A 14,813-nucleotide genomic window follows, 5' to 3' on the forward strand; every position below is an offset into this window, starting at 1 on the left:
GAAATTAAGCTCTACCAACATTCTTTAATCTTTGGAAGAGTATTAATAGCAAAAACAAGATGTGGAGGAAACACATGGAACAGTGTTATGTCCACAAGATTGGTAAACACAGTACACCTTTCAACCACGGAATAGAATCTCCACAGGGTATTCTGTCGCAAAATTGGATCATTATCTGTAGATATGGTATCTCTCGTATTAAAGTATGAAAGAGTTTTTCTTAGTGTTTTCAACTTTCGTCAGTATAAAGGCCCATGCCTCTATCACATCGATAGCGCTCTCATATGGAGGCTCTCTGAGACCAATTGATTTTGAGGTCACCCAATATGTGGCTACCCGACGAGCATAATGATCTTAATGTTTTACTGTACGTCTCGCAAAAACAAAAACAAAAACAAAAACAACACTTTGTGACATTTTTCTTTATGACATTTAGCCTTGATCAATTCCCCTCTCCTGCCTTGATTTTTTTTTCTCTAGCTTGTTCTATTTTTCTTTGTCCATGTGTCCTTTACCTTACTCCTCGAATAGTAACATACTTCAATAGCTGTTTGTCCAAGATTCGTCCGGAGCGTGGAAGTTTTATTGCGCAGAACCCTGGTCTATGTCGTGGCTGCTCTCATCTTCCGGCACACTACTAACACTGGGTGTCTATTGGAGAGTGAGAAGAGATTAAATAGAATGACAAAGTTTTGTCCGATCGTTATAGATGACTGGTAAAGTCTCTTCTAATCCAAACAGGGTACCTATGCGACAATACCTTAAGTGACAATTAGTTCAGCCAGTCTTTCAGCTACGCACTTATATGCGGTGTTTCATTACCTATCTTCGCGGCGTACGGTACACTGCCTACAAAATCTGGAATTGAAATTAGCAACCTAATTTTGAGCAAATCTGAGAGTATCAAATTAATAAAAGCTAAATTCATTTACATATTGTGCAAGCAGCGGAGAAAAGTAAAATGTTTTGAGCAATGACGTGCAAGTGGACGTCGGTATCAACACTTCCCAATGACATACGCCAAACCATCGTTATGCAACAGTGATTGAGGTGCTTTGCAGCTCTCCTCTATATCAATTCATAATGTTTAAATCTACTCCAATTCGTAGTAAGAATATACTAGCTTACGTTGGAATTCAACACATTTCTCGGACTCAAATATGATTATACCGATTCTTTTTTCTAACATTTCAAAAAGTTACTGACATTACCTCTGTGAAAACATGAAGGTATCAAAGAGGCTGCTTATTCTTTTTTTTTTAACACAACATATATATATATATATATATATATATATATATATATATATACGGTTCTAGGACTGCTCCCCCGAGGACAAATCCCGCGGGGACTACTCCCACCGGACAATTCCCCCGGAGGACGTCTCCCCCGGAGGACTACTCCCCCGGAGGACGTCTCCCCCAGAGGATTACTCCCCCGGAGGACTACTTCCCCGGAGGACGTCTCCCACGGAGGACAACTCCCCCGAAGGACGTCTCCCCCAGAGGACTACTCCCCCGGGGGACTACTCCCCGGGAGGACCACTCCCCCGGAGGACGCGCCCGGAGGACCACTCCACCGGAGGACCACTTCACCGGAGGACTACTCCCCCGGAGAACTACTCCCCCGGAGGACCACTCCCCTGGAGGACCACTCCCCGTGGAGGACCACTCGAGCGGAGGACCACTCCCATGGAGGACCACTCCCCCTGAGGACCACTCCCCCGGACGACAACTCCCCGGATGACCGAACCTTGGTCGACCACCCCCAAAACTTTTCATGAAAGAATTCGATTTAAATACCTGTTGACGCTGATCTTTCAAGAGTGACAGAGTTAACTTTAAGTTTGTGTGAACGTAGTTTAATTTATCTATTCATTTGTTCATTCATTCATCCTTATAATAGTAATTGAGCTTCGGCTAAGTACGCTGAAATTTATTTCAGAAATACTGCAAAAAGAGAGGTTTGGCATCATTATTCTGTAAAACTAAGGGGTCACCTCGTCCCTTAATTCCCAAATTCTCATCAGCTGTCCATCTTATTAATACGCTTTTAGCAATTATATCTTATTTCCTATCATTTACAGTCTGGAAAAATAAAAATCCCATTAACAAAAACTGTCAACGTGTAAAAATATGTCACCCAATAGGACCGTCACTGTCATGTTATATTTCTGAAATAAGTTCCTTCCTTCCTTTTACATCTAGCGGAAGGTGATATGTTCCACAAACCATGCATTCTTTTGAAGACTTTTACAATGTAGGTTTGAATGTTATCGCATAATTTATGTGTCTCTGTGTCTTTGAGACACCTTAGTAATGGGTGAACTTTCTTTCTATTTATTACGATATTACGTTATGAATAACAAATGGCCGGCAAGGAACCAAAGTCAACAAAATTAAGTCATTGTGGGAGCGAAGGAGCGAGCGAGTTTGACAATTTTTGCAGTCAAAACTTGCTCATTCTCGCTTTATCATATCCGAGTTTATTGCACGTTGATATTCATTTCATATTGGCGTAGAAAGAAAACAAGAGCTCGGAGGGGGGGGGGGGGGGGTTGAAGCTCACCAGAGTTTCGCAGTCACCATATCTGACGCAATTTCCCTGTAAATTAAAGCCACTTCTCCATTTTTTTTTTCTAGGAGGAGCGCCCCCCCCCCCCCTTGCGCCACATACCCAGTAAAATTGACTTTGGATCCCTATCATATAAGAATGATTCCCACCAACCTGAGGTGAAATCTGCACTGGTTCTGAAGAAGATGAAATTGGAATTCACCCCTCCCCCTACTTTCACCTATCTTGTGTGACCCGGTTCCCCAAGGGGATTCTCCGAGGCATTGCCGTGAACAACATACAAAGGTTTCTGCATAAAACATATCTTGAATGTAATGCTATTGGGTCTAGAGAAAAAGATTTCTCATTTCAAGGGGAGGAAGTGGCTACTCCCGGCCCCCTGCGGGGACCACATGAAACACACAAGCAACTTTGGGACCCCATCCCCTAAGGATGGTTCCCAGTCAGTTTGGTTGAAGTCTGCCCACTGGTATAAATATATCCACATACAATATATCTTGACTGTAATGCTTTTGGGTCTGGAGCACAAATTTCTCCCTATTTTCGGGGAGGGGAGGGGGGCACATGCACAACATGAACAAGCTTTGGACCCTACCACCTAAGGATGAGCCCCACCAAGTTTGATTGAAATCCAGCCACAGGTTGTGAAGAGGAAAAAGAAAATGTGTCTATCCCTCTTGGCCCCCACCCCATTACTTTCACCCCTATAGGGGCCCAAGGGGGCCACATAGGCTCTTGCCATGAACAAACTACAATCTTCATATATCAAGGGATCTACACAAAACCAAGGAGCTTATCTTCGCTGTAGGCCTACCTCTTTTGGGTCCGGCGAAGATTTTTTAAAGTTTACCCCTTTTCCTCCCTTAGGGCCCTCCCCCTGGGCCCCCTGGGGCTATAATATAGGCTCCACATGAACGACCTTGGGTCCCTACCCTCTCAGGATAATCCCCACCAAGTTTTGTTGAAATCCGCCCACCGATTCTGGAGAAGAAGATGAAAAAGATTACGGACGACGGACAAAAAGCGATGGCAATAGTTCACTTGAACCTTCGGCTCGGGTGAGCCAAAAGTAATTCTGGCATGGTGGGGGGGGGGGGGGGCATAGGACCCCTATGCACAGCCCCCTCCCCCATGATGCCGCTATTGCTAGGCACGCGTTTTAGCGGGAATAGCTGAAGACAGCCCTGACCAGTGGCGGCTGGGGGGGGGGGGGGGGCGAATCTGCCGCTCCCCCTTTTTTCTGTTTGATGACTTTTTTTTTTAAAAGTCATCACGCAAATTTAGTCGTCAAAAAATTCGCGGAATTTTCGACCCCCCCCCCTTTTGGAAATGCTGGATCCGCCAGTGCTGACGTTGTTCTTCGTTGCATGTTAGCCTAGGCCTATTGTGCATTCATCTCGTCCCTCCTCGTGGGACCTTGAAGCCAACCAAAGCCATGGAGTGGATCACAACACAGCGAGGAGGGCGGAAACTTGTCACCGCATTTGTTTGTTTTTATTTCTGGAGGAAAGGTGCATCATTGATTGCTTTACGCTAAGAAATCACGTTCATACATGGCACCAATGATTCCATGATTGATGTAAGGATTATACCTATTTTTAACCCTCAGGCTGATACTTTCAATTGGTGCATGATTATCTTAAGTCTTGACAAGGGGTTCGATCTATTTAGGCCAATATGTCATGTTGATAAAAGATTGTATGACCTTATAATTCAGATAAACATAATTATATTGTTATATTTAGTTTGCTTTTTGTTTGTTTTCCATGTTCTAAGGTTGTTTCCATGTTCAAACGTTATCAAATAGAATAGTGTTTAACAGTGTTTTTTAGTAAACTGGAATTGTCCCATCTTTGTGGCTGAGAAATTTGTGTTGGCTGTGCGGGTGTGCTTTCCCAGCGCTGTAGGAAGATATTACCATTTTACACGTTAAAGTCCCTCCAGGAACAAAACATTTTTTTTTTTCTGACGATTATTTCTCCGACATTAAGAATTGTAAATGATGTTCAGACAGATTCACAGTTAACATAACAAACGAAAATTGCAAACTAACATTACTGGCAATGACACACAGGATAAAGTAATTATCATAAGAATCGAAGATAAAAATCATAACCACATTAAAAAGGTACTTCTATTAACACATTCCTTATCATTATCATGAATTGTAAAACGGAAAAGAAAATCATTAAAGAAAGGACTTCTTAAAATAAAGTAAAATAATGAAGAAAAAAAGGTACATGCTGAGGAATGAACTCTGTTTCCCCTCAAAAGCGTATTTTCGCCAACGTGTTTAACTCTTCAGTAACTTTCAATAATAAAATGAAGCTGCGCTTCTACTCTTTTCGACATTACATGAAGCGTGTATAATGGTTAAACTTTGTGCTGAGATTTCAAAAACTTTGCTATAAAGACGGACGTGTCTTAAAGGAACACCAATTTTAAGCAGGCTTTTATATCGAAAGAAATAATGTTTGTACACATATGAATTAAGTTTTAATTTAAAGGACAAAAAATCCTTGTTTAGTATATAGGATTTTCCCCCGGGAGACGTCCCCAGGGCAGTTGTCAGGTGGGAGTGGTCCTCTGGGGAGTTGTGTTCCGGGGGAGTGGTCCTCCGGGGGAGTAGTCCTCCGGGGGAGTAGTCCTTCGGGGGAGTAGTCCCCCGGGAGTGGTCCTCCAGGGGAGTAATTCTCCGGGGGAGTAGTCCTCCGGGGGAGTAGTCGCCGGGGGGAGTGGTCCTCCGGGGGAGTAGTCCTCCGGTGGAGTGGTCCTCCGGGGGAGTGGTCCTTCGGGGGAGTGGTCCTCCGGGGGAGTGGTCCTCCGGGGGAGTGGTCCTCTGGGGGAGTGGTCCTCCGGGGGAGACATCCTCCGGGGGAGACATCCTCCGGGGGAGTGGTCCTCCGGGGGAGTGGTCCTCCGGAGGAGTTGTCAGGTGGGAGTAGTCCCCGGGGAAGTAGTCCTCCTGGGGAGTTGTCCTGATACGTATATATATATATATATATATATATATATATATATACATACATACATACATAGATAAAAAGAAAGCCCATCGTCCATGTACCTTCAGTTCTTTTTCCATTCTTCTCACCATATTTTATATCCTTTTTCGCTTTCTTCACCGATGACCATTTTGTTATTCATGAAAATGATTTTAATCCTCAATGGAATTACCTAAAATATCCTCAACAAATGGAATGCATAATACTGATTATACTATCAGAAGTATTTGAGATTTTCATGACATGGCACACCTTGCTTGCATTGTAGATGCAACTTTAAAAATGTTCCAACATAAATTCACAAAGATTGCGACCATGACATTTGCAAAGAGCAATATGGATTATCCCAAATCGCCACAAAACACATTCTCAAGTTTTACTCGGGATTGGAGAATAGTTTGATAATATAACTAATATATTATGATAATCAATAATTGAAGTAATTAATAATGATTAATCCTTTATGAACAGAACGTTTCTCAAAGGTCCATAAAAAGTCACCAGCCAAATTGATTACTGTCTTCGTGCAATATAGCAGAGTATAAAAATCTGTGAAGTTATGAACGAAAGAGGGAGGATCCTGATTGTGACAGTATTACAAAGTAGATCTAGTAGCGAGGTCTTCAAGATGTACTAGTATAAAAAAGAAAGTGGCCATCACAAGATGATAAAATGCAGGGGCGAATGCACGAATTCCGTAAAGGGGAGGCGCCTTTACAAAATTAAAGGGTATCCACCACTGCTGCAATGCAAACTTCTTGCTGAGAAACACATGTCTTTAAAATGCACGAAAATTGCTCATTTATATACGGAAAGGATGGTGCTAATAAAAGAATACATGTGCAGTTTTTAGTTGGTCATTTGATTTCAATTTCGTCTTTCTTTTTTTTTTAATGCTTCCATCAGCCTTCCCAGTGATTAAGGTTATGCTAGCTTATCCTTAATTCTTTATGTGCCACGTTCGCACGTCCGACTCAGTCGACGGCGTGCCAACTTCGCATATTCTGCTCAACACACAAAGCCGCTTAAACCGATCGATAAATCGCTAATCCCGTGGTACAATGGAAGCGTTTTTCGCGCTTTTGTTCCTCTCACATACGGATTGCATTCTATGTGGTCAAGCCGTGTTCCCAACTAGATATGCGTGTACATTCTAAGTTTCTGTTACGGTTTTACGTGCAAAAGTCATGACTTTACAGTAATGTAGCAACTGGTCATTCGAAAGAAACTTGAAAATAGATTTGTCATACAATTTATATCGAAGCAAAGTTTAGCATTCCTCTTTAACTTTGCTCACTATCGTGTCCACCTTAACAGAAATTTGTAAAAGTTATACAAATTTGAAAAACCGAATTCTTTCTCAAAGCATGACTACCTTCGTGTCTCAAAATAACGTGGCACACATGGGGTTTCCACCATGGCACATAAAGAGTTGATAACCTACAAAACATTTGTCATAGTTTATGAGATAGAATCACCTTTTTGCGTCTTGGATAGTCACTCAGTAACTCGTTTAACCTCTTCCCATGGATGTTGATGCACTCCGCCTGTAGCATGGTGAACAATATGAAAAAGGAATGTATATTCTATACCAAGGCATATGTGACAATTCATCACAAAACGAAGAATAAGTCGCACCCCTTTATTTAAAGGACATGTTTTCCTTCATAGACATGTGGGTTGAGTGAATGCAGCAATATTAGTAGAACACATCAGTGAGAGTTTGAGCAAAATCGGACAATCCGTTCAAAAGTTATGAATTTTTTAAGTTTCTGCTCAGTCACGGCTGGATGAAAAGACTACTATAGCCTGTGATGTCACATGAGTACAACGATATAAAGAAATAATAAAGAAAATTCAACATATTTCCATTTTTCTCGCATAACGAAAGAACACTCGACTTCTCTCTTTCAGAAGACAGGGGGAATACTGTTACCTTTAACATACATCAGTAACAAGTCGAAGAAATGTGCACTTTATTCAAAAAGTAAAATTTTGTGAAATTCTCTTTTTATTTTCCTTATCATAGTTGCACGAGTCTCTTTTCCCAGTTCACGCTTTCCGAGTGTGTGTTTTCTTTCCAAGATTTTGATAGGTTTGGAAAGTCCATTTGACTTGAGTTATACAACATTTGAAAGAGTGGAGTCTTTTCTTTCATAATCTGCCCTTATTAAACTTAAAATTCATATCTGGCAACCTTTTCTTGGTTTGGTAATGCAGGGTTACATATTATTAATTTTAATTTCCTCTAACAAAGTTGTTTCACTGTGGGCGTAGCACACCGAATAACATTTGAAACACGCGTTCTTGCTCATATGAAATGACACATCCACCTTCAATTTAGTAAGTTCTTATTTCGATAAATCTTCTTCAACTAAACTCCCATTGATTGTCTAGTGTCGGGATGGATTGCGATTACACGGGATGTATATGGCAATGCTTGAGACCTTTAGATTGGTTTTCTCGTTTTTAATTCAACTCCCACGGAGGACCACTCCCCCGGAGGACAACTCCCCGGATGACCGAACCCTGGTCGACCATCCCCAAATGTTTTCATGAAAGAATTCGATTGAAATACCTGTTGATGCTGATCTTTCAAGAGTGACAGAGTTAACTTTAAGTTTGTGTGAACGTAGTTTAATTTATCTATTCATTTGTTCATTCATTCATCCTTATAATAATAATTGAGCTTCGGCTAAGTACGCTGAAATTTATTTCAGAAATACTGCAAAAAGAGAGGTTTGGCATCATTATTCTGTAAAACTAAGGGGTCACCTCGTCCCTTAATTCCCAAATTCTCATCAGATGTCCATCTTATTAATACGCTTTTAGCAATTATATCTTATTTCCTATCATTTACAGTCTGGAAAAATAAAAATCCCATTAACAAAAACTGTCAACGTGTAAAAATATGTCGCCCAATAGGACCGTCACTGTCTGGTATATTTCTAAAATAAGTTTCTTCCTTCCTTTTACATGTAGCGGAAGGTGATATGTTCCACAAACCATGCGTTCTTTTGAAGACGTTTACAATGTAGTTTTGAATGTTATCGCATATGTGTCTCTGTGTCTTTGAGACACTTTAGTAATGGGTAAACTTTCCTTCTATTTATTATGATATTACGTTATGAATAACAAATGGCCGGCAAGGAACCAAAGTCAACAAAATTAAGTCATTGTGGGAGCGAAGGAGCGAGCGAGTTTGACAATTTTTGCAGTCAAAACTTGCTCATTCTCGCTTTATCATATCCGAGTTTATTGCACGTTGATATTCATTTCATATTGGCGTAGAAAGAAAACAAGAGCTCGGAGGGGGGGGGGGGGGTTGACGCTTACCAGAGTATCGCAGTCACCATATCTGACGCAATTTCCCTGTAAATTAAAGCCACTTCTCCATTTTTTTTCTAGGAGGAGCGCCCCCCCCCCCCCCCTTGCGCCACATACCCAGTAAAATTGAATGTGGGTCCCTATCCCATAAGAATGATTCCCACCAACCTGAGGTGAAATCTGCACTGGTTCTGAAGAAGATGAAAATGGAATTCACCCCCTCCCCCTACTTTCACCCATCTTGTGTGACCCGGTTCCCCAAGGGGATTCTCCGAGGCATTGCCGTGAACAACATACAAAGGTATCTGCATAAAACATATCTTGAATGTAATGCTATTGGGTATAGAGAAAAAGATTTCTCATTTCAAGGGGAGGAGGTGGCTACTCCCGGCCCCCTGCGGGGACCACATGAAACACACAAGCAACTTTGGGACCCCATCCCCTAAGGATGGTTCCCAGTCAGTTTGGTTGAAGTCTGCCCACTGGTATAAATATATCCACATACAGTATATCTTGACTGTAATGCTTTTGGGTCTGGAGCACAAATTTCTCCCTATTTTCGGGGAGGGGAGGGGGGCACATGCACAACATGAACAAGCTTTGGACCCTACCACCTAAGGATGAGCCCCACCAAGTTTGATTGAAATCCAGCCACAGGTTCTGAAGAGGAAAAAGAAAATGTGTCTATCCCTCTTGGCCCCCACCCCATTACTTTCACCCCTATAGGGGCCCAAGGGGGCCACATAGGCTCTTGCCATGAACAAACTACAATCTTCATATATCAAGGTATCTACACAAAACCAAGGAGCTTATCTTCGCTGTAGGCCTACCTCTTTTGGGTCCGGCGAAGATTTTTTAAAGTTTACCCCTTTTCCTCCCTTAGGGCCCTCCCCCTGGGCCCCCTGGGGCTATAATACAGGCGCCAAATGAACGACCTTGGGTCCCTACCCTCTCAGGATAATCCCCACCAAGTTTTGTTGAAATGCGCCCACCGATTCTGGAGAAGATGAAAAAGATTACGGACGACGGACGATGGACGACGGACAAAAAGCGATGGCAATAGTTCACTTGAACCTTCGGCTCGGGTGAGCCAAAAGTCATTCTGACATAGTTGGGGGGGGGGGGGGGCATAGGACCCCTATGCACAGCCCCCTCCCCTATGATGCCGCTATTGCTAGGCACGCGTTTTAGCGGGAATAGCTGAAGACAGCCCTGACCACTGGCGGCTCCGGGGGGGGGGGCGAATCGGCCGCTCCCCCTTTTTTCTGTTTGATGATTTTTTTTTTAAAGTCATCACGCAAATTTAGTCATCAAAAAAATTCGCGGAATTTTCGTCCCCCCCCTTTTTGGAAATGCTGGATCCGCCAGTGCTGACGTTGTTCTTCGTTGCATGTTAGCCTAGGCCTATTGTGCATTCATCTCGTCCCTCCTCGTGGGACCTTGAAGCCAACCAAAACCATGGAGTGGATCACAACACAGCGAGGAGGGCGGAAACTTGTCACCGCATTTGTTTGTTTTTATTTCTGGAGGAAAGGTGCATCATTTATTGCTTTACGCTAAGAAATCACGTTCATACATGACACCAATGATTCCATGATTGATGTAAGGATTATACCTATTTTTAACCCTCAGGCTGATATTTTCAATTGGTGCATGATTATCTTAAGTTTTGACAAGGGGTTCGATCTATTTAGGCCAATATGTCATGTTGATAAAAGATTGTATGACCTTATATTTCAGATAAACATAATTATATTGTTATATTTAGTTTGCTTTTTGTTTGTTTTCCATGTTCTAAGGTTGTTTCCATGTTCAAACGTTATCAAATAGAATAGTGTTTAACAGTGTTTTTTTTTAGTAAACTGGAATTGTCCCATCTTTGTGGCTGAGAAATTTGTGTTGGCTGTGCGGGTGTGCTTTCCCAGCGCTGTTGGAAGATATTACCATTTTACACGTTAAAGTCCCTCCAGGAACAAAACATTTTTTTTTTCCTGACGATTATTTCTCCGACATTAAGAATTGTAAATGATGTTCAGACAGATTCACAGTTAACATAACAAACGAAAATTGCAAACAAACATTACTGGCAGTGACACACAGGATAAAGTACCTATCATAAGAATCGAAGATAAAAATCATAACCACATTAAAAAGGTACTTCTATTAACACATTCCTTATCATTATCATGAATTGTAAAACGGAAAAGAAAATCATTAAAGAAAGGACTTCTTAAAATAAAGTAAAATAATGAAGAAAAACAGGTACATGCTGAGGAATGAACCCCTCAAATGCGTATTTTCGCCAACATGTTTAACTCTTCAGTAACTTTCAGTAATAAAATGAACCTACCTACTTTTTTTGACATAACATGTAGCGTGTATAATGGTTAAACTTTGTGCAGAGATTTCAAAAACTTTGCTATAAAGACGGACGTTTCTTAAAGGTAACGCCAATTTTAAGCAGGCTTTTATATCGAAAGAAATAATGTTTGTACACATATGAATTAAGTTTTAATTTAAAGGACAAAAAATCCTTGTTTAGTATAGGATTTTCCCCCGGGAGACGTCCCCAGGGCAGTTGTCAGGTGGAAGTTGTCCTCCGGGGAGTTGTGTTCCGGGGGAGTGGTCCTCCGGGGGATTAGTCCCCCGGGGGAGTAGTCCTCCGGGGGAGTAGTCCTCCGGGGGAGTAGTCCTTCGGGGGAGTAGTCCCCCGGGGAGTGGTCTTCCGGGGGGCGTTTTTTTTTAAAGACGGCACAGATTGGGGCATGGCGCGTGTTAAACCTATGTGAAAAACGGGTTAGGGTTTTTGGTTATGGTTAGGGTTAGGGTTGGGGTTAGGGTTAGGGTTAGGGTTAGAGTTAGGGTTTGATGGTTAGGGTTAGGATTAGGATTAGGGTTAGGTTTAGGGATAGGGTCCCCGATAGATTTTTAGTTTCCCCAATCTGTGCCGTCTAAAAAAAAAACACGCCTCCGGGGGAGTAATCCTCCGGGGGAGTATAGTCCTCCGGGGGAGTAGTCGCCGGGGGAGTGGTCCTCCGGAGGAGTTGTCAGGTGGGAGTAGTCCCCGGGGAAGTAGTCCTCCGGGGGAGTTGTCCTGATACGTATATTATACATACATACATACATACATAGATAAAAAGAAAGCCCATCGTCCATGTACCTTCACTTCTTTTTCCATTCTTCTTACCATATTTTATATCTGTTTTCTCTTTCTTCACCGATGACCATTTTGGTATTCATGAAAATGATTTTAATCCTCAATGGAATTACCTAAAATATCCTCAACAAATGGAATGCATGCTACTGATTATACTATCAGAAGTATTTCAGATTTTCATGTCATGGCACACCTTGCTTGCATTGTAGATGCAACTTTAAAAATGTTCCAACCTAAATTCACAAAGATTGCGACCATGACATTTGCAAAGAGCAATATGGATTATCCCAAATCGCCACAAAACACATCCTCAAGTTTTACTCGGGATTGGAGAATAGTTTGATAATATAACTAATATATTATGAGAATTAATAATTGAAATAATTAATAATGATTAATCCTTTATGAACACAACGTTTCTCAAAGGTCCATAAAAAGTCACCAGCCAAATTGATTACTGTCTTTGTGCAATATAGCAGAGTATAAAAATCTGTGAAGTTGTGAACGAAAGAGGGAGGATCCTGATTGTGACAGTATTACAAAGTAGATCTAGTAGCGAGGTCTTCAAGATGTACTAGTATAAAAAAGAAAGTGGCCACCACAAGATGATAAAATGCAGGGGCGGATGCAGGAATTCCGTAAAGGGGAGGCGCCTTTACAAAATTAAAGGGTAGGCGCCTTTACAAAATTAAAGGGTATCCACCACTGCTGATATGCAAACTTCTTGCTGAGAAAAAAACATGTCTTTAAAATGCACGAAAATTGCTCATTTATATACGGAAAGGGTGGTGCTAATAAAGGAATACATGTGCAGTTTGTAGTTGGTCATTTGATTTCAATTTCGTCTTTCTTTTTTTAATGCTTCCATCAGCCTTCCCAGTGACTAAGGTTATGCCATCTTATCCTTAATAACCTACAAAACATTTGTCATACTTTATGAGATAGAATCACCTTTTTGCCTCTTGGATAGTCACTCAGTAACTCGTTTAACCTCTTCCCATCGATGTTGATGCACTCCGCCTGTAGCATGGTGAACAATATGAAAAAGGAATGTATATTCTATACCAAGGCACATGTGACAATTCATCACAAAACGAAGAATAAGTCGCACCCCTTTATTTAAAGGACATGTTTTCCTTCATAGACATGTGGGTTGAGTGAATGCAGCAATATTAGTAGAACACATCAGTGAGCACAGTGAGAGTTTGAGCAAAATCGGACAATCCGTTCAAAAGTTATGAATTTTTTAAGTTTCTGCTCAGTCACGGCTGGATGAAAAGACTACTATAGCCTGTGATGTCACATGAGTACAACGATATAAAGAAAGAATAAAGAAAATTCAACATATTTCCATTTTTCTCGCATAACGAAAGAACACTCGACTTCTCTCTTTCAGAAGACAGGGGGAATACTGTTACCCTTAACATACATCAGTAACAAGTCGAAGAAATGTGCACTTTATTCAAAAAGTAAAATTTTGTGAAATTTTCTTTTTATTTTCCTTATCATAGTTGCACGAGTCTCTTTTCCCAGTTCACGCTTTCCGAGTGTGTGTTTTCTTTCCAAGATTTTGATAGGTTTGGAAAGTCCATTTGACTTGAGTTATACAACATTTGAAAGAGTAGAGTCTTTTCTTTCATAATCTGCCCTTATTAAACTTAAAATTCATATCTGGCAACCTTTTCTTGGTTTGGTAATGCAGGGTTACATATTATTAATTTTAATTTCCTCTAACAAAGTTGTTTCACTGTAGGCGTAGCACACCGAATAACATTTGAAACACGCGTTCTTGCTCATATGAAATGACACATCCACCTTCAATTTAGTAAGTTCTTATTTCGATAAATCTTCTTCAACAAAACTCCCATTGATTGTCTAGTGTCGGGACGGATTGCGATTACACGGGATGTATGTGGTAATGCTTGAGACCTTTAGATTGGTTTTCTCGTTTTTAATTCAATTCAAATCTCACAATATCTGACATTGGAATAGGGGAAGTATACGATTAGATTACATCTTTCGGATTGACGGAATTCATTGCCACAGGAAAGACATAACTACATGGTTAAACAGATCTGAATTAAGTGCTCAAGGTTATTGATCCCCTCTCACTTTGATTAAGACAATGTTGAACAAATGACAACGACTGACTCTTACTTTACAGCGTGAAGCCTGGGAGGAAATTGTCCTGAAGAATGTTCTTGACAGGTTAAACTCATTGAGACTGGCAGATGTAAGACTGGGCAGATGACACAGAAATTTAGCCAGGTTTGCTGATGCTGACTCTGAGATGAATTGCCTCATTAGCATGACACATCGTATTTCTAATTCGCTGATCTGTAACGGGAAGAGAAGAAAATCAGTTACGAATTTTTAATTAGAGGCCTTAATACTCATTTTCCTTTGTCCGTTTCTGATTCTCGTTCTTATCAATTTTCTGAGCATTGCTGTCAATATGCCATGTAACAAGCTTAATGCGAACACGTAACAATGTAACATATTACTTGTGTTCTGTGGAAGAAGGAATTGTGCCTTTGTTACGCTATTCGCGGTGAAACACATCGCAATAATCAATCAGTTTCTAGCTCAAATTTAATAACAATAAAAAAGATTCCTCACTCACCAGAAAAGAAACAAACAAAAAAAGAAGAAAGCAAAACAAAAACCGGAACGTCTACAAGATTGAGTTGCACTATTGAGCTAGACTATACGACATGACATTACTGTAGCAAAGGTGACATTCTCTGTGA

General features: G+C 41.0%; 1 protein-coding gene across 1 annotated transcript; it reads right to left on the reverse strand.

The window, feature by feature from the left end:
- Positions 1 to 555: 555 nt before the first annotated feature.
- On the reverse strand, positions 556 to 14,397 carry LOC140245920 (uncharacterized). Its single transcript, XM_072325391.1, has 4 exons — positions 14,221 to 14,397; positions 13,015 to 13,083; positions 7,058 to 7,126; positions 556 to 651 (listed from the first exon to the last, which is right to left on the reverse strand). Exons 1-4 carry the CDS (start codon positions 14,371 to 14,373, stop codon positions 583 to 585), a joined length of 360 nt encoding a protein of 119 aa, XP_072181492.1. The 5' UTR covers positions 14,374 to 14,397; the 3' UTR covers positions 556 to 582.
- Between the last annotated feature and the right edge of the window lie 416 nt (positions 14,398 to 14,813).

The sequence above is a fragment of the Diadema setosum genome, unplaced genomic scaffold (genome assembly GCF_964275005.1).
Source record: "Diadema setosum unplaced genomic scaffold, eeDiaSeto1 scaffold_62, whole genome shotgun sequence".
Taxonomy (NCBI): domain Eukaryota; kingdom Metazoa; phylum Echinodermata; class Echinoidea; order Diadematoida; family Diadematidae; genus Diadema; species Diadema setosum.